Source organism: Clytia hemisphaerica, unplaced genomic scaffold (genome assembly GCF_902728285.1).
Source record: "Clytia hemisphaerica strain Z4C2 unplaced genomic scaffold, Clytia hemisphaerica genome assembly, whole genome shotgun sequence".
NCBI classification, from domain to species: Eukaryota; Metazoa; Cnidaria; class Hydrozoa; order Leptothecata; family Clytiidae; genus Clytia; species Clytia hemisphaerica.
The window spans coordinates 147527-166572 of NW_027104588.1; the positions used below are offsets into that span (position 1 = coordinate 147527).

The following is a 19046-nucleotide window of genomic DNA, read 5'->3' on the forward strand; positions in this document are numbered from 1 at the left end:
ATGAATTATCCGCACCGTACTCCCCACATCAAAACGGAACGGCTGAACGCAATTGGCGCACACTCTTCGAAATGGGAAGATCCATGCTTATCGAGTCCAATCTACCCAAGTACCTCTGGACGTACGCCATAATGACAGCCACCCACATTCGTAATCGTTGTTACGTCAAACGAATCCAGAATACCCCATTCGGTCTTATCACTGGAACGAAGCCAAATCTTTCCAAGATGCACATCTTCGGTACTGTGTGCTATGCATTTCTACAACCGGAACAGAAAAAGTTAGATCCTCGCTCGAAAAAGGGTCACTTCATCGGGTATGACAAAGAAAGCCCGTCCTATCTGGTATATTTTCCAGATGACAGAACTGTGAAGAAGTACAGAGTGGTAAAATTCACAGATCAGTTCAGCACATCAGAACCACCAACCGTACCAAACCATTTGTTTAACAACCCAGAACCGGAAGACCAGTCAACAACCAATACGGACAACCAAGAAGCCCCAAAACGATACCCTACCCGTGAGAGAAAACAACCTGAGCGTTACGGAGACTCTGTGAACTCTGAACATTTAGATCTCTATGATTGTATCAACCATGTCAATGGACCACCCACCTTCCATGAGGCTATCAGCGGAAATCAGTCAAAGCAATGGCAGTCGGCCATGGAAGCAGAAATCCAAACGTTAAAATCGAACGAAACCTTCACCCTTACAGAGTTACCAGATGGCAAACAAACAGTTGGAGGTAAATGGGTTTACACGATCAAAGGGGACCCAGAAACACCCATCTTCAAAGCTCGCTACGTAGCAAAAGGCTATACCCAGAAAGAAGGTATTGATTATGCAGAGACATTCTCACCAACAGCAAGGATGGAATCTGTTAGAATCTTGACACAATTAGCTATTCAGAATGATTGGATGATGCACCAGATGGATGTGAAAGGTGCCTATCTGCATGCACCAATCGAATGTGATGTTTATGTTGAACAACCTGAAGGCTTCAAAGTAAATGGCGAGAAGCTAGTGTGGAAACTTAACAAATCGCTCTATGGATTGAAACAAAGCGGACGGAACTGGAACTGTCTTCTCCAAGAATTCCTAAGTGAACTTAATTTCAAACAGTCATCTGCTGACCCATGTTTATTCTACAAAACTGAGAAATCCGAAACAGTCATTTTACTAGTATGGGTTGACGATATCATCATCGCCTCCAGTTCAGCAGTCTCAATGAAATCGATCAAATCGCAACTCAGCGCAAAGTTCAACATGAAGGACCTGGGTGAACTCTCATCTTTTGTTGGTATCGATTTCGAAGTCAACCCAGATTCAATCACAATGTCACAATCAAGATACCTTACTAACATGCTCAAGAAGTTTAATTTCGAGAAATGTAAACCAAGAAAAACTCCTTGTGAAACCAACCCGAATGCCTACAACGACAACCAAGGTAAATCCAACGAGGAAGATACCAAACTATACCGACAGATGGTAGGCAGCCTTATTTATGCAATGACGTGCACCCGACCAGACCTCAGCTACTGCATAACCAAGTTATCGCAACATCTTTCTAATCCAACTCCTGGTGATTGGATCATGCTCAAACATGTATTTCGTTATGTCAAAGGAACTGTTGACTATAAACTGAAATTTCACAAAAGCAAAAAGGGACTGAGATTAAATGCTTTTAGTGATGCTGATTGGGCTTCATCTACCGACGATCGTCGAAGTATCACAGGTTACTGTACAAACCTGAATGAACATGGCCCAATCATAAGCTGGAAATCAAAGAAACAACCATCGGTGGCGCTATCCACATGTGAAGCCGAGTACATGGCAATGTCGATCACGTGCCAAGAAACCATTTTCCTGACACAGATTCTACGCGAAATCTACGAACCAAATTCTGCCATTATCAAAAGCGCAAACCAATCAGCTATCGACGAGATCAAGAAATCGACAATTATTCAATGTGACAACCAAGGTGCTATCGCTCTCGTCAAGAATCCTGTCAACCGACCAAAATCAAAGCACATAGATATTCGTTTTCATTTCATACGTGACTGTTATAATGACAATCGTATTGCAATCGATTATGTGCCTTCCAATTCAAACGTAGCCGACGTTTTCACCAAGCCTCCAAAGAAGCACCTATTGGAGTCTTTCAACCAACAACTTTTCGGACGTTAACGGACTTAGCGTCAAGTGGGGGTGTTGAGCTATATGACGCTCGCCTCGCTACTTTGTTTATATTTAAAGCCGCCATATTTGTTTACTTCGGAACATTACGTCATTTTGTTAGAACTTAGTCTTTTTACACCACGTTTTTCTTATCTAATATGGTAGACGTTTTTTTATGCTAGTTACTGAAGATTTCTTAGAACTGAAGTTCGCTTCTACGTATTCACTTTTACTGTGTTTCCTGGAATTCCTTCATCATGAGTATACAAGATTCAACATATTTTGGGTGCTTCAGTATTAAACATTACGTCATGAATATCATGAAATCACTAGAAATTCGCCAATGCTGAAAGAAAGCGATGTAAAATATAACGAAAAGTGATTTACCTCGGATCACTGAAGAAGCCAAAGGGTAGCGTTGTCAACTGTTGAAGTACTGATGGCCCACGACCCAGTTGCAAGTAGGCCTAAAAATTTTAAGATTTGAAATATGAAGAAACTTAGTTGGTAGAGTTCCATCTCCTTTTGCGAAGCAAGTTTTATGTGGTGTGACCTTTTTAATACAACTTTAGTTACCAAAATTGAATAATAGAGCAAACTATGACCTGACAATTCTCACCTAAAAAAACTTACACGGTAAGAAAATTCTAGGCGAAGTGATTTTGGAGGCCGATTTGCCTCATATATGACAATAAATAGATCAGAGGGACGCTGCCAGCCGAAAACAACCACGCGCAAGAAATCAAAACAATCGGACTCAGTATTTTTAATGGGTGATCTTATTCTTGTCAAGAAAGTATGAACGAATGAATAAATGCGTGGATAAACAAATGAATGAATGAATGAACAAGTGAATCGATGAAATGATGTACCTGGTTTTCTTCATTGACGACAGTAAAATACCCGATATTAATGATGACTTCATGTAACAATTCATCATTCTTATCATTTATCGAAGTATACCTACAAAAACATGAAACATACCATGCATAACGTTAAAAAAATATAGGTCCCGCCTTCGGTGACGGAGACGGTTAAGTTTTGATTTGGCAAGGTCTTGATTGACTGGGGACGACGGTAAAATCAGCACTTTTACCGTCCTTGATTATGCGGGTCACAACTGTGGGCTATTCCAAATCACTTTCGTCAATCTACCGTCCTCAAAGTGCAAATACTTTGTATAAACTTGGTAACAAATGAGATCTTACAAATATAGACTACTAGTTATTTAAACTGCAAAAAATAAAGCCTTTTATTCAATTGTTAAACTAAAAAATATTCTAGTTTCATTCTTTTTAAGTGTCATAGATAGTATAGAAAAAAAGATTGCGACATACTCAGAATATGACAGTATATAAAGAGCGTTGATGAATATTAAACAGAGCTGTGTTGTTAAAATGTTCAAAATAAATAATTGAATGAAATTTATGACTTTAATCCCGCTTAGAGATATGTAACGCTAGATATCATTGTGAAATCATAGCTATCTTAGTAATGAATCACTGAAGAACAGTCCGCCATACAATAAAATGGGTCTTACGATAATTGTAACGGGACAATTTTTCTTCTTTGTCTGAATTGGTCGTCTAGCATGCGAGACAACCATAGACCTTACTACCTTACTTGTTTCTCCATTTAAGTTGTATAAAGTTGGTCTATTTAAAATGGTAATTTCCTTTAGATCGAAGAAGTTATGAGCAAACCAACTAAAAAGACATTCTTGAGCTTGATCTTACCTCAACAAATAGTTTGTTACAGAGCGATATTGGAAAGATGTCCCTTCACCCGCCAGCGTTCTCTGTAAATAAAGCAAGAATTACAATTGATTGTTTATATTCCGTGTAATACAGTAATACGGGTGTTACGATAATTGTATAACGGGATAATATCGGTTATGGTATAAACTACAATTTGTCCCTTCAATTAGTCTGTGCAATTCTTTTTTTTTTAATTTATCTGAATTAGTCATCTAGCATGCTGGACTAGAATTAAAAATGAAACGATATTATATAGCAATCTCTATAGCGATTTCTTTTTGATACGTAGACTACAAAGACTCTTGCAATAAATTTTCTAATTTTTAGGCTTTTCAAATTTACGGCGAATCAAAGAAGATTAAATATACTGTTCATATGTTCAGCTCAACTTATCGTGAGTTCAAATAGACGAGTGCTCGAGTGGACGGGCGAAAAAACGGCAAAAAAAGGTTACCTGAAAAGTTGGAACATCAATAAGAGCAAACGTATTCATTGTTCGAAAAACTTTGACCAAAATGGATACAGTGAACTCGCCTAGCGGAAGCGGGCTCGGTGAAATACGGGTAGCTCCTTGATGTAGTAGTGAATAAAGTAAAGCGACCAATCCTAAATCAAAATAAAATTAACTTGAAAATACCTTTGAAAATAAAAGGATGTGACTGTTAATGAGGGTGTAAAAAGTGTGAAATCAACTTTTTCGAGCAAAATTTTAAGAAATTCGAAAAATTCTGTCCCGTAATAGTAAAAAATCTGTTAAAAATGTACAGTCGATTTTCGCTCAAATTAAAAATTCAATTTACTAAAATTACTCTGCACTGTAAGGTCCCTAATCTTTATCTGCACATGCGGTCGTTTTCAAATCGATCCCTCGAGTGGTCGACTTTTTCAATTTTTAAGATATGTTCGCTAACAAACAAAGCCGGCATGGCATGGCACAGATGAACTGTCGGGTAGATGACGGAGTGTTTATAAATGATCTCAAAATTAAATAATATCAAATTCTTTTCTAAAATTTCCAAACAGGTGGAATAAGACTGCTTAAATTTGGGAAGATACTTTTAAGCCTTACCGAAGAAAGATTTTTCTTGTATCAGCTGGCAAAAGAGACTAGCTTCTTCTTTTTTACTGTGGAAAATCTGATCCAGTCTGGAAGATAGATATAAACTAAAATATTACTATAGGCTAATTTCTATATTCTGACGGTTAAATTACATGTTAACGTGATGTCAACTGGCAAAATTTAGATTCGTTAAATCTATTTTACATGTAGCAAAAATAGACGAAGGATTACCAAGTACTCTTGTTTGGAGTAAGTATAATTGAATATAGATATTCAGAAAATGATTCCTTTCTAACTAAATTTATCAACGACATCCTTCATAAGCTCTTTTCGTCTTACCTTATCAAGCAAAAGGCCAAAGGTTGCATAAACGTGACAATGGTCTGTAGTCTGAGCACTGTTTCATTGTCCTCGACAGGACCGTGTACTGTGGCAAAAACCTCGGATAGTTTCTCGAAAATATTTTCACATATCACGTAGCTGGAAAGAAAGAGGAATTGGAATATATATAAAAACGCGAAAATCAGCGACATAAATAAAGAAACTCACGTAATTCTGACTAATTTGCCCAAAAAATATCCCCAGTCCTTTCCTTCTTAAACTGGGAGACAGTTTAAGCTCCCGTACGAAATTCATATGACTTAAACCGTATCACTCGTAACGTTATCTTCATACAGAATCGACTGAAACAGCCGTACTTTTTTTCACAAATCTTGATGTTTTAATAAAAACACGCATGGAATTTGACCATAAATATTTTATATGAAACACTCGGTAAAGCTGTTATTCTCAAGCCACAGCAGTTGAAGGAAAATAATGCATCCTCTTTGCTGAGGAGACCACAGTAGTAGACTTGAGTTCGGTACCGGCAATTTGTTCAATCAGAACAAATAAGTGACATGGTGGAAAACGAGGAGGCGAGAGAATGGTATTATATGGAGCATTATTTTGCTTCAGCAAGGAGCAGAGCACACGCATGATGTTTTGAGCATGGCTCTCTGTAGTCCATTTAGTGTTTTATATAAGATATCCGCTAATTGATGTAATGAAATAGAAACATCATTGCTTTGAGAAAACTTACTTGACAAAATCGAACAGTCGCTGATTAAAGTCCTTCGGCATGGCCGCGTCGTCTTTTTTGATAGGCCACTTTGGACAGAACGGTGCCAATATGCATTGGATAGTGTCTAGCAAACTCATTACCAGATGGCTTTCCTCCGATTCCGTTAATAAAGGATGAAGCGCCAGAACGATGTGATTTCCCGATGAAGATAGGATTGACGAGATTGTAAGTTGCGACGGCGGTGAATCTTTTTCTGATGTGGTTGCTGTTGTTGCTGTGTCCTTGCTTTTACTCTCGATTGTCTGTAACAAAATTCAAATCATATCTGACAATTATAAGACAAAACGGTTAAGCATAGCCTTGGTATGGTTTCCATATGGTCTTTGTTATGTATTTTATTTTCCTTTTGGTTTTGAAACGTTTCTGCTTTGTCAGTATATATCATAAAAAGAAAGGAAACATTTTAATCACATGTGCAATTTTAAAAAAATAATAAAAAACTTACGTTTAAAAGGTATCCCAACAGGTCGACCAACAATGCAATCTTGTTGCTAAGCAACATATATTGACAGTTTTCAAGACATCCTTTACAAGAGATGAGAATGACGTCTGTTGTATGTTTGATAAGCCTGAAAAGGTGGGAACAAGATTGCTCAACGATAAAATGGATAGTAAGGGGGCAACATTTGATTTATTCATAAACGCAGTGGTCAAATGAACTCTTTCGTCTCAGATGCATGCAACTTAGAATTTACACAAGAAATTTCTGTCCTCGCCTTTGGCTTCCGCCCCTTTGAAACGGAAACCTGTCTGATACGGAAGATCTTTTATCACTGTTTGTGTTAGTTGCGTCTAAGGATGTAAACGGTTGATGTTTTATTTCTCACATCTTACATCTTCATGGAATCGAAAATTGTACAAAGAAATTAGGGAAGTGCCTTAAAGGAATTGAATACACGATGAGAATTAATTCCAGCGAAAAGGAATGTAGCGAATCTTTTAAGACGAATTCTTTTGATGTGCCTCTCCTCGTATACTAGACAGGTGACCTTTTGAAGGTAGGTATCTAATGTCTAAACTTACTTTGCCGGGACGACTTTCTTGGGTGATTTGTCAACATTGGAGATGTCCCATAACAGCAGAATTCGACTCAAAGTGGAAAGTCCGCCGATTTGACAAAAGATCCTTTTGTCCAAGTACGTCTATAAAGAGTGAAAATAACATTTAAAGTTAAAATCTTGAATATACAAGCTATTCATGATATGCACCACTGGAGAGTCTTCAGAACGTTTAAAATCTTCCACCCAATACGTCACTTAAAAAATAGAAAAATTGACGTATTGGGTGGAACATTTTCAAAGTTCTCAGAAGACTCTCCAGTTGTGCATACCATGAATACGACAAGGAGCTGGATAACTTTTCGTTGTTGATGCCTTCTGGAGAAAAAAAACTTCGTCGAAAATAGAAATGATTTCGGGTTGAACATTGCGTCTTGTAAGGAAAGTTTCCTGAGGTTTTGGAGTTCTCGGCTGGAACCCACCATTATTTCAACGTTCATCAAACGTTATATGGACGTTGTGAACATTAGATATACGTAACAAGAACGTTGTGTGCCAGCTGGGATGATACGGGTATTGAGATGCAAGTACCGACGTAAGTTTCCCAACTAAAAAATTAAACCAAGAACACTTCCAACTTACATTCGGCCCTTCAAAGGCCCTGGTGAGCTCACCAAGAACTTTATCAATGGATGCAATTTTCTTTTGTGGCCATGGACCGTTAGAATGTCCCTGTAAGATTTTGCTAATCTCCTTACAGTTCTTTTGCAGCCTGAAAAAAACAATCGATCTCGATTAAAGCGGTCTAAAAAGTTTTTCGTCTCAGACGGAAGTGAACTTTAAGCAACAATTTAGGCAAGATTCTTCAGAATTTTGTTGAATTTTGAGGCGAAAAAGCATCTTTAATATACTTCGCTGAGACGGAAATCCGTATGAGATGGAAGATTTTTTAACATTAAACAATCTAAAAATAAACTTAGTGTCTAAGGTGAAATAGAACACGAAGGTAAGGAACCAATTATACTCAATTTCATGATATCCAATGTTTGATAAGGAAGCATCCGAAAAGTTATATGTTTGCCTCTAATATTGAATTAAACAATAAAACTAGTGGCCAACGCCCAGGATATTTTGGGTGCTTCTGTATAAAACATTACGTTATGAATATCATGAATAATCTGGAAAAATGAACTCAAAGTCTCAGATATTTGAAATATTGAATGAAGCCTATCGTCTTACTTTCCACGTTTCGAGGATTCCACGAACTTCATGTTGGCCATCAATGCACTTTCATATTCTCTTCCCCTGAAAAAAAAAATGCAGTATAGTTTCAAATTAGTTTTAGAAGCTATTTGATGTCACCACAGCCCCGGTGGAACTTTTCTCGCAACGGTTAAATTCTATTACTCCAAGTTTAAAGAAATCCAGTGGAGATGTTTTAGGAGTCATTTTTGACATTGAATTTCAAATCTGGATGAAATGAAAGTCACTGTCCGAATTGAGCTGAAATTGTGGGGCAATTTCCCCTCCGCGGACGAAGCTTTGGCCGAATTTTCCAGTGAAGCGGGGGTCCTAGCGGGTCTGTGGCACAGGGATGTTTGACGGTATTAAGTAGATTTAACGAGTAGTTAAAACTGAAGGACAGTTAAACAGCCATACTTATTAGCCATCCTTGCTTTCAGTTTCTTTCCACGCTTTTTGAAGGTTTTCTCGCGTTCATCTTTTTCCCTCTGTTTCTTAGGATTGATACCATCTGTATCACTAATGAACTTACTGGAGAAGCTTTCCTGGAAAACAAAAAAGGAAAAGAGAAGTAAAATCAGGGTTAGAGAAAACCAAATAAACGCCAAGGAATTCGAATAAACGTTTTTTAAGAGTGGTGTTTTCCATAACATATATTCTTAGCTTCTTGTGGAAAATCATCAAGAAGTGCTTTTAAAATGGTAGAGGTTGTGTTCGGTTGGCAAATTCCTATAGAGTACACTCTTATAAAAAAAGCGTGTAGTAAATCGAAATCATCAGGGGACTTCATGGTTGAAGTCAACATATTGATGATTGAATCACACCGAAACAAAACAACGCGACATTCTTTTTGCGAGGTTTAAAAAGTAAAGTTTTAATTTTTTTTAAATGATTTCTAACCATTTCAGCGTCAGTGATTTTCTTGTTAATTTCTTTGACGGCTAATTTGTGTTGTTTTCCCTTCAAATGACTGACCATGTAGACGTCCGAAAATATCTAAACAAAAAATCAAGAATTCCAATCTTGTCGTCCTTTTCATCCTAACCTGTCCCATCCCCACAATTAGCGGTATTTACTACTCTTACAAGAGTGTATCTTATATCTATCGTTTCGTAGCACACTCTGTGCGCATTGCCTGTTTGATAAAAAAAAACCCATACGGAGACCTCTGCGATGAAGTATGGCCAGAAAATTTTCAGATTTCTTACCCCCTATATTGACTAGAAAGACACTAAAATTTATTAGTTAAAACAACTAAGAATGTTCTTAAAATGCCTATCATACAGCGAAAATAGCCTATCTAAAATAGGTTGAAAAACAAAAATATATGAACGCCATACTATGTATATACAAGGTATTATGCAAAACCTGCTTGAAATCCAATTTTTTAAACTTTGATGGAATTATTCTAGAGAATAAAATCACTATTTCTTGCTAAATAACCATTTCTAACTGAGATGGAAAACTTTGACAAAAATTTATGTGAAACAGGAATCCGTCTGAGACGGAAGAACTTTGATCACGGTTCTTTTTCCCACGATGAAGAGTTTGGTACATGCTATTTTCCTCCAGGTATTGAAAATAACATCATAATCATGACCGTGGGAAGGGCGGTAGTTAATTTACACCAATTCAGAAGGTTGCAAAATTTACGTTCATAGTACTTTGTATTATATACCTCGACGTCACAGAGAGTGCATTTCTTGAGTTTACTGTATGGAACGGCACTGGGTGTTTCCTCCACTGTTGAATGGCGTGACGAACTGGCAGCCTAGAAAGCACATGATAATAAAAAATGAACACTTTCAACCTTCATACCATAATGATACATCGTAATCACAGATATCATAATTCCTTTACAGGCTAGATAGGCTAACTGCTGACAGACTTCCTGTGGAAAGGTGTTCAGTATCCGCCAAATTGTTTTCCGAGTTCCAAAATATTGGAATCGCGCTGCTGAAGACCAGATTTAGAAACAAGATACATAATTATGTCAGCTTTATAGCTCTGTCAGGTCTAAAACTGGGCATGTTTCCTTTTGAAGCCCGGTCCAGTAAAGTATCACGGAATTTCCAGCCCAGGTTGTTTATCTAGAGACAAGAAATTTTGCATGCTTCGTAGGCACTTCGAGAGAAGACCTAGAAAAACGCAACGAAAAATATTTACTCTTGACTTTTCTTTGACTTCAGACAATTTCTGTTCGTGCCTTTTCGTCGATTCGATGTGCTAAAAGGGAAAGAAAGGGGTGAGAAATGTTAGCGCAAACTTTATAAACTATCAAAACTTGAATTTCCGACACCTGGATTATGTAGTACGTTTTTGTATAACTCAAATTAAAATTTGGATTTAAATTTCAAATTTCAGTTCAAAGAGTGAGTTATAGATTGAACTTAAAACTTATGAAAAGTATCATAAAACACTTAACCAATGCTATAGGAGAATCATTGCAAAGTTATTTAAGAATGAGATTTGGCTGATGATTGTCGTCCATACAGTCGGCATTAAACTCTGAGTACAAAAATCTATAAATCTCATTTATGATAACACTTAAACAGCTCTGAGATATCATCGAACACTTTTAGCACTAAGAAGAACTAGAATTTTGAGAATCTTTGTTATAACAAACACCTAATATAGGTAGTCGGCAACATGCTGAATGAATATGAAAATGTTCAAACGAAAAAGAAAAGATAACAGCATAGTATAGAGATGCTGTGTAAGCTTGAAAAACTGATGAAACTTGTTACACACTAGCTTTTAGATGTTTAAGAGGTAAGGAGCCAAATGATTTTTTGAAAATCAAACCATGTTAAGTTTTGGGCATAAACAAAAACAATCCTTTCTTTCATGTAAAGATAACTCATCTCTTTAGAGATGATGAATTAACTTCCACGAATCCGAGATTTGGCCCAAATTTGCCTAAAAATTATTGTTAACATTGTTCTTCTAGTCGAATAATTAAATAAAGAAGTGATCCTGTTGGTTGATGTCCAACTATGATAAATGGTGAGTAACCAATTTTACATGGTAGCAGCATTCGGTGGTTTGCAGTAAAGATATTATTGGTTGGTTACTAAAGTGTGATAAAATTTATGAACTTTGGTTGTTATAAAAGTATAAACTAAAGTGGTTAATTGTTGAAAATGGCAGGTGTTGTTTCGATAGGGCAAAAGTATGGATTGCCCCCGTTCTCCGAAGATGGAGACTTTGAACATTGGTTACATGAAATTGAAATGTGGCAGTTAGTAACTGATTTAGCTAAAACAAAACAGGGACCTGTGTTGTATCTCAGTTTATCCCCAAAGGTTCGCCAAGCATGTGCAACATTAACGAAAGAACAGCTAAATGTCGAAGAGGGTTTAGAGATGTGCTTATAACCAAATTGAGAGAACTCTATGCAGTGTCAAAAGATCAGGCAATGTTTACTGCATACGAACAATTCGAAACGTTTCAAAGAGATACGAGTATGAATATCGCAGAATATATCAATCAGTTTTGAACAAACTCAATCATAAACTGAAAACTTATAAAATTGAGTTACCATCGCCAGTACTAGCTTATCAATTGTTGAAAAACGCTAATTTACCAAAAAGTAAACGTGATTTAGCCAGAGCCACTATTGCAGAACTGAAGTATGATGACATGAAACGGCAGATTAAAGCTATTTACGATTCGTGTACGACCGATGATAAAACAACTGAAGATACGTCAGATATTTTTAGTTGAAAATGAACAAGCATATTATTCTCGTAACAATTATTATGCTAATCGAGGACGAAATTTCCGAGGTAGTCGATATCGTGGACGTGGAGGAGCTAATTATCGAGGATCCCGTCAAGAGGGACAGTCGCGCTCCTCAAGCACAGCCATCAACTCGTTATCGAAACTGTCCAGATGAAAATGGAAACCCTACTCGTTGTAAAATTTGTGGTTCAATTTATCATTACTATCGTGACTGTCCGGATGCGGATAAAAAGGACTTATCATTACAACATTTGAAAATTCAATTATTTACGCAAGAAAGTGGAGTCGAGTTATGTTTTCTTGAGCAGATGGTTTCAGAAACATTAAGTTGTGCAGTTATTGATCCAGGGTGCCCTTCGAATGTATGCGGAAAGAATTGGTTAAATTGCTATCTCGATTCGTTACCAAATCGCGAAGATGTAACAGAAACAAAAAGTAAGAAGTCGTATCAATTCGGTCCTAGTCAAGTTTATCAATCATTGAAGAAAGTAAACATTCCCATTAACATCGGTGGAAAACCAGGACATATCCTTACAGATGTAGTCGACTGTGAGGTACCTCTCTTACTTTCCAAGCATAGTATAAAGGAAGCCGGTGGACAACTTGATTTTGTTAAAGACACGATAACTCTTTTCGGTACAGAGATAAAACTTCAACACACTTCAAGCGGACATTATTGTATTCCTATTTCGCCAAAGCAGATTCTTGTCAATCGTAATATCGCACCTGAAGCACCAATTGAGTTATATCTTACAATAAATGATTTAAACACAAAGTCGAAAGAGGAGAAAAAGTCTATTGCTGTTAAGCTACATAAACAGTTTGGACATCCTGTTGATTCCACAAAACTGAAAACTATCGTAAAAGATGCAGAAATCAAAGATGACGAGTTATTGAGACTTATCGATCAAGTTACAGAGGAATGTGACGTTTGTACCCGTTACCGAAAAGCCAGAGCCAGACCTGTCGTATCGTTATCGCTTTCCAAAGAATTTAATGGTTGCCTTGCAATGGATTTAAAGTTCATCACCATTAACGATAAAAAGTACATTGTTTTTCATATGATCGATTTATTTACTCGCTACTCTGCGGCGTCCGTCATCAAATCCAAACACAAGGAGGTGATAGTTGACGACGAATCTTGAAACACTGGGTTGCTATTTTCGGTTCACCACAATCAATCTTTGCTGACAATGGAGGAGAGTTTAACAATGAACTGCTTCGTGATGTAGCAGAACTTTTAGATGTATCGATAGCTTCTACAGCTGCTGAATCACCATGGTCAAATGGGGTAGTCGAGAGACATAATGCCACTCTAGGAAACATGATCCACAAAATTGTTGCTGACACTCAGTGCTCCATACAGAATGCACTTGTTTGGGCTGTAAGTGCGAAAAATGCTTTGTCCAACAACTTGGGATACAGTCCTAATCAGTTAGTCTTCGGCCGTAACCCAAATCTTCCGTCCACGTTGACATCTCAGTTACCAGCCCTTCGAACGAAAACGTCAAGTGAACTTGTTGCTGAACATTTGAATGCTCTTCACTCTGCTAGAAGGGCATTTATCCAAGCTGAATCCAGTAAAAGAATCAAAACAGCGTTATCACGTCAAACACGAACAACAACGAGCAAAGAGTTTAATAATGGAGATACAGTCTATTACAAACGAAATTCAGACAAGGATTGGCATGGTCCAGGTACCATTATCGGAATTGACGGAAAAGTTGTTGTTGTGCGTCACGGAGGAAATGTTTTACGAGTAAGTCCATGCCATTTGACCAAAGCAAATAAGGAGAAGTCGGGATCATCACCAAAAGAAATACTTATCGTACCAGATGAAGATGAACAACCACAAGTACCCATTCCAGAGCTATTCGACATCGATATTGTTAGTAATGAAACAGTTATGATTCCAGTTGAAAACCCGATCGCAGAGCCTAAGCTTCCTAAACCTGACAAAAAGATATCAGAGATCCAAACAGTTGAAACAACACAACCGGTGGGAGATAAGAAAAAGACTGATCGTAGAAATAAAAGTAACTCTCAACAAATTCGGCTTCCTCGTATTGGACAGCAGATTTTGTTCATTGACCCAGATACCAATAAGGAAGAAAAGTTTATCGCTGTTAATCGTGCTGGAAAAGCTAATGGCAAGAATAAACATTGGTTTAATGTTAAAAATTTAGTGTCGGGTGTTATTAAGTGCGTTGATTTTGAAAATATTGAATGGCAGCCAGTTGAAGGAGAAGTCCTTTACAGTTCCAGTAACAACCCTCAAGTATTAGCAGCTAAACAAAAGGAACTAGAGAAATGGACCGAGTACAATGTCTATGAGGAGGTTGACAATGAAGGTCAAGAGACAGTATCGACCAGATGGGTTATTACCGAGAAATCTGACAAGGACACCAACACCGTGAAAGCAAGGTTAGTCGCTCGTGGTTTTGAGGAAATCACTACTGAAATTCGTACCGATTCCCCAACTATCTGTAAGGAAAACCTTCGTCTCGTATCAACAATTGCCGTGAGCAATTCGTGGAAAATACACTCTATGGACATTAAAGCTGCTTTTCTGCAAGGGTGTCCAATTAATCGCGAAGTATTCATTCAAACCGCCAAGAGAGGCGAATACCTCAAAACTTTGGAAATTGAAACGTACTGTTTACGGTTTAAATGATGCCCCTCGCTCGTGGTATCTTAAAGCTGCTGAGGAACTAGTTAAAGCTGGTGCCACAAGAAGCAAATATGACCAAGCGTTATTCTTTTGGAGAAACAAAGGAAAGCTTCAAGGTGTTTTTATGTTGTCATGTTGACGATTTCTTCTACGCTGGAACACGCCTGTTCCATGAGAAAATTGTATCACATGTTCAGAAATCATTTGATTTAAGCAAAGAGTCGTTTTCAACTTTCCAGTACTTAGGATTGGACATCAACCAGACAGGAGAGTTCGTAGCAATGCACCAGAATGACTACATTAAGACACTTCAACCTATTGAATTAAAAAATACATCAAAACGTAATCTTACTCAAGAGGAAAAGTTACAACTGAAAGCTTTAATTGGTCAGATACAATGGGTGTCAAACAAACACAACACGCCCTGATTTAGCTTTTGCGTCGTGTGATTTAAGTAATCGTGTTAAAGATGGTACAACAGATGACATACGATTAGCGAACAAGTATCTTCGAAAGCTTCAAAATTCAACTGCTCAGATCCACTTACCTAATATTGGTGATGTTTCAAAGTCAACGTTGTATGCTTATAGTGACGCATCACACGCTAATCTTCCAGGATTTAAGTCTCAAGGAGGTTTCATTATCCTGATTAAAGGTGAAAATGGACACTCTGCGCCAATCGTCTGGACTTCAAAGAAAGTAAAACGTGTTGTGAAAAGTCCACTTGCTGCTGAGACTCTTGCACTACAGGAAGCAGTAGAACATGCAGCATTAATCAAAGCACTACTCTGTGAGATTTATGATTCAGACCAATCAACATTTCCGACTGTTTGTATCACAGACAGTAAATCATTGAGAGACACTGTTCACACATCTACAGTTGTTGAAGATAAAGGTCTTATGATTGACCTTTGCTGTTTACGAGAAATGATTCAAGGCAAACTCATTACGATTGAATGGGTTCCTGCCTCAAAACAACTGGCAGATTGCTTAACAAAATCTACAGCATCTGCTGCCTTATTGATGAAGGTGTTGGCTGGTGAAGCTGGCCTTCCAAGTCAATAAGAAGACCCGCCAAATGTATATAGTGTAAATATTGTTGGTATTGAACATTAAACTTCTGTTGACATTATGTTATTGCTGCAGGAACACTTTTGAGATTGATTTGGTCTCAGATACAAGATACACACACTTATGTTTCGTTACGTTATGTTACAACACGATGTACAACACTGGATCACAAATATGTCGATCAATACAAGATTCGTCCGGCCGGAAGCTGTTAACATTGTTCTTCTAGTCGAATAATTAAATAAAGAAGTGATCCTGTTGGTTGATGTCCAACTATGATAAATGGTGAGTAACCAATTTTACATTATTCCTTTTAAAATCTTGAAGTCTTACATTTTAAGGATAACCATTTCGCATCACTGTGTAAAAGATCAGGAAAAACTAATCAAGCAATTTCACACAAAAAAATCCATTTTTAAGCACTTTTTGGCCCAAACGAACGAAGGTTAAATTAAAGGACGTCCGAGGTAGGTCCAAAAAGGAAGGTTATATAGCGCCAAACCTTTTGTTCGATTCGTTTCTGCAACTCTTCGGTAGCTTGTTGTAAAGCTTCATTTCTTGCAGCTACTTTCATTTCACGATCACTTGATATTGGGAAAAAAGATGAAAAATAAAGTTACGCAAAACAAAGCCCAAAGCCCTCCTGCTTTTAAATAACGAAGCAAAATCGCAAAATGTCATTCTATCCAATAGTGATTTTCAGTTTTTACTTTCTTTCCAAGAAGTTTTTCTAAGATGACTTTGACATTAGGAACCGATTTCTTTCTCAAAAGATCAGATCAAAATATTCACCGTTGTCTTCCTTTTGCTTGTTCTTCTCTCACTTTTTCCCGCTCGGTCCTCTCTTTTTGCCATTTCGCAGCCTATAAAAAAGAAAAATATAATAAATTCGTTTTTGACGCCCGTTTTCGAAAATTCCATCAGACTACGTCAGACACGATGGTAGCTTTTTCAAGTTAATGAGGAAAGGAAGCCTTTGAGCCTTTGGTACGGAAAAGGAGGAAAATAATTAAGCAATTCGACGGACAAAATAGAAATTTGAACAGATTTGAAATCAGGTACCTTAGAGGAGGATAATTAGGCAATGATAGACCAGCGGCCGAGGTAGTGAATTGTGTCACTTCGTAGGGCACCCCTTAGATCAGGGCAAATTTTTGCTATTATGCCCCTAATAGGGTGTAGAATCTCCTGCAGTTTTCGAGTGAATCGATTTTTAGTTAATCGATAGAACTTATCAAGGGTCACCCCATTGAGTTTAAACCCGAAGGGCTAGAGTAGAATCTCTAACCTTTCTCAGGCAAGAAAAAGTGAGAAGCCTTAAAAAATGCGTTGTATTTTTGACGACAGATTGAATCTAGCAATTCCTTTGTTTACGATTGATATTTTTTTCGAAATTTAGCGGTAAATTTTAGTTTCAATCTGTCATTTGTGTAAAAATCAGGCGAGCCGCTCAAGGCCGCGCAACTTTGGTAGGATTTGTTGGCTTCAAATCCTACCAAGGAGATTCGATTCTAGGCCTTCGGGCTTATACTTCATTGGTCCCCCCTTTATTAACGTTTTTTTGAAGTCCGAAAATCAAATATCTGAAACTACCAACGGATTCAGCATGAAAAGTAGATAAAGAAAATGGGGTAATTTGTTAAGTTTCGACCACCTGGTGCCGAGAAATGGGATTTTTAATCGACGTTTTGGGCGTTTTCCGATGACGTCAGCATTTTTCTAGAGGAATTTTCAGAAAAAATTATTCCCACGGCTGGATAGCCCTGAATTAGTAGTATCCAAAAATGGTATGGTTTGTTAACTTTCGATGTCTAGATCTCGAGATATTTTGGTTTAAATATTGAAAATTATCGTTATTTTTTGCTGAGTCAGCGGTTTTTCAGCATATTTCCCCACCTTAAAAATGAAATATCTCAAGATCAGAGCATCAAAAGTTAACAAACCATACCATTTTCGGATACTGCTAATTCAGGGATATCCAGCTGTGGGAATGATTTTTTCTGAAAATGCTCCCAGAGAAATGCTGACGTCATCGGAAAACGCCGAAAACGTCGATTTTTCGCATTAAAAATGCCATTTCTCGGCACCAGGTGGTCGAAATTTAACAAATAACCCATTTTCTTTATCTACCTTTCACGTTGAATCCGTCGGTAGCCTCAGATATTTGATTTTCAGACTTCGAAAAAAACCGTTAACAAAGGACCCTTGATAAGTTCTATCGATTAACTAAAAATCGATTCAATCGAAAACTGCAGGAGATTCAAAGGGCAAATTTTTTTTGTCAATTCTACACCCTATTAGGAGCATAATATCAAACATTTGGCCTGATTTAAGGGGTGCCCTTTTCATGGAGGGCATTTTGAAAGATCTGGTACAAATTGACAATCTGCTAAATGGCCGTTAAAAAGCATCAACTTACTTGGTTTCCACGTTTTTCTTTGATTTCTTCGAGCCTTGCAAGTCTTTCATGTTCGATTTGTTTCCTTCGCTCCTAAAAAACAAACACGCGTATCAACAATCAGTTTGATCGTAATGAAACACTTTAAATTATTAAACGAAACTAGCCGGTACCCGGCGTCGCACGCCGGTTTAGCTGTTTGCTGAACGCATTTAAAGTCCTTTGGATGTTGGGAAGGTGGCTTAAACACGATGAAATCAAAATTAAAGGGAAGAATTCTCTTCAAAATTCACACAATTTCCCTTGTTTCTTCTCCTCTTTATTCTGCTAAGGGTCCAAGGGGCAGGGCCGAAAGTCAGCTCGCAACCATAGTCCTTTCGAAAGGCAGCTAGGACACGCAGACAAAAAAGCGTGATAGCGCAATTTTATGTTGCTTTTTATAAAATAACTTCGTCTTAACTTCGATAACTTTTCAAATTCAACAATGACTTAGATTTACAGCAAAATAATTATCGACATAGATGTTTAAAGGTCCCTTTTTACGAAGAAAGAACTCTAGTTTTTACCGCCTTTTGAATGTTTTTTTAATGTTGCTGTTGTTCTAACAAACTTGTCTTGTGATTCTTATGTTTTATTTTATATTTGTTCTTTTCTTTAACAGATTGTGTTTAAAAGATTTCTTTTGTTTTGAAAAGAATTCGAATGTCTCAAATCAAATAAGGTCGTTAATTACATTCGAAAACATAAAAGAAAAGAAAAGAAAGAAAAAAAAAGAAAAAGTCTAATCTATCAATCAAAACAAAGT

At 37.3% G+C, this 19046-nt stretch overlaps 1 protein-coding gene across 1 annotated transcript in view; it reads right to left on the reverse strand.

Moving 5' to 3' along the window:
• Positions 1-19046, reverse strand: part of LOC136823578 (S phase cyclin A-associated protein in the endoplasmic reticulum-like) — a 37453-nt gene that overhangs the window by 5035 nt on the left and 13372 nt on the right. The window contains exons 13-30 of the mRNA XM_067079759.1: positions 18263-18334; positions 16636-16706; positions 16346-16427; positions 10524-10583; positions 10036-10128; positions 9258-9353; positions 8775-8902; positions 8355-8420; positions 7758-7887; positions 7141-7259; positions 6563-6686; positions 6076-6359; positions 5334-5474; positions 5004-5080; positions 4389-4540; positions 3914-3975; positions 3050-3140; positions 2565-2644 (exon numbers count right to left, since the gene is read on the reverse strand). Of these exons, the coding sequence (XP_066935860.1) occupies positions 2565-2644; positions 3050-3140; positions 3914-3975; positions 4389-4540; positions 5004-5080; positions 5334-5474; positions 6076-6359; positions 6563-6686; positions 7141-7259; positions 7758-7887; positions 8355-8420; positions 8775-8902; positions 9258-9353; positions 10036-10128; positions 10524-10583; positions 16346-16427; positions 16636-16706; positions 18263-18334 (1928 nt within the window). The remainder of the gene's footprint in view (positions 1-2564; positions 2645-3049; positions 3141-3913; positions 3976-4388; positions 4541-5003; positions 5081-5333; positions 5475-6075; positions 6360-6562; positions 6687-7140; positions 7260-7757; positions 7888-8354; positions 8421-8774; positions 8903-9257; positions 9354-10035; positions 10129-10523; positions 10584-16345; positions 16428-16635; positions 16707-18262; positions 18335-19046) is intronic.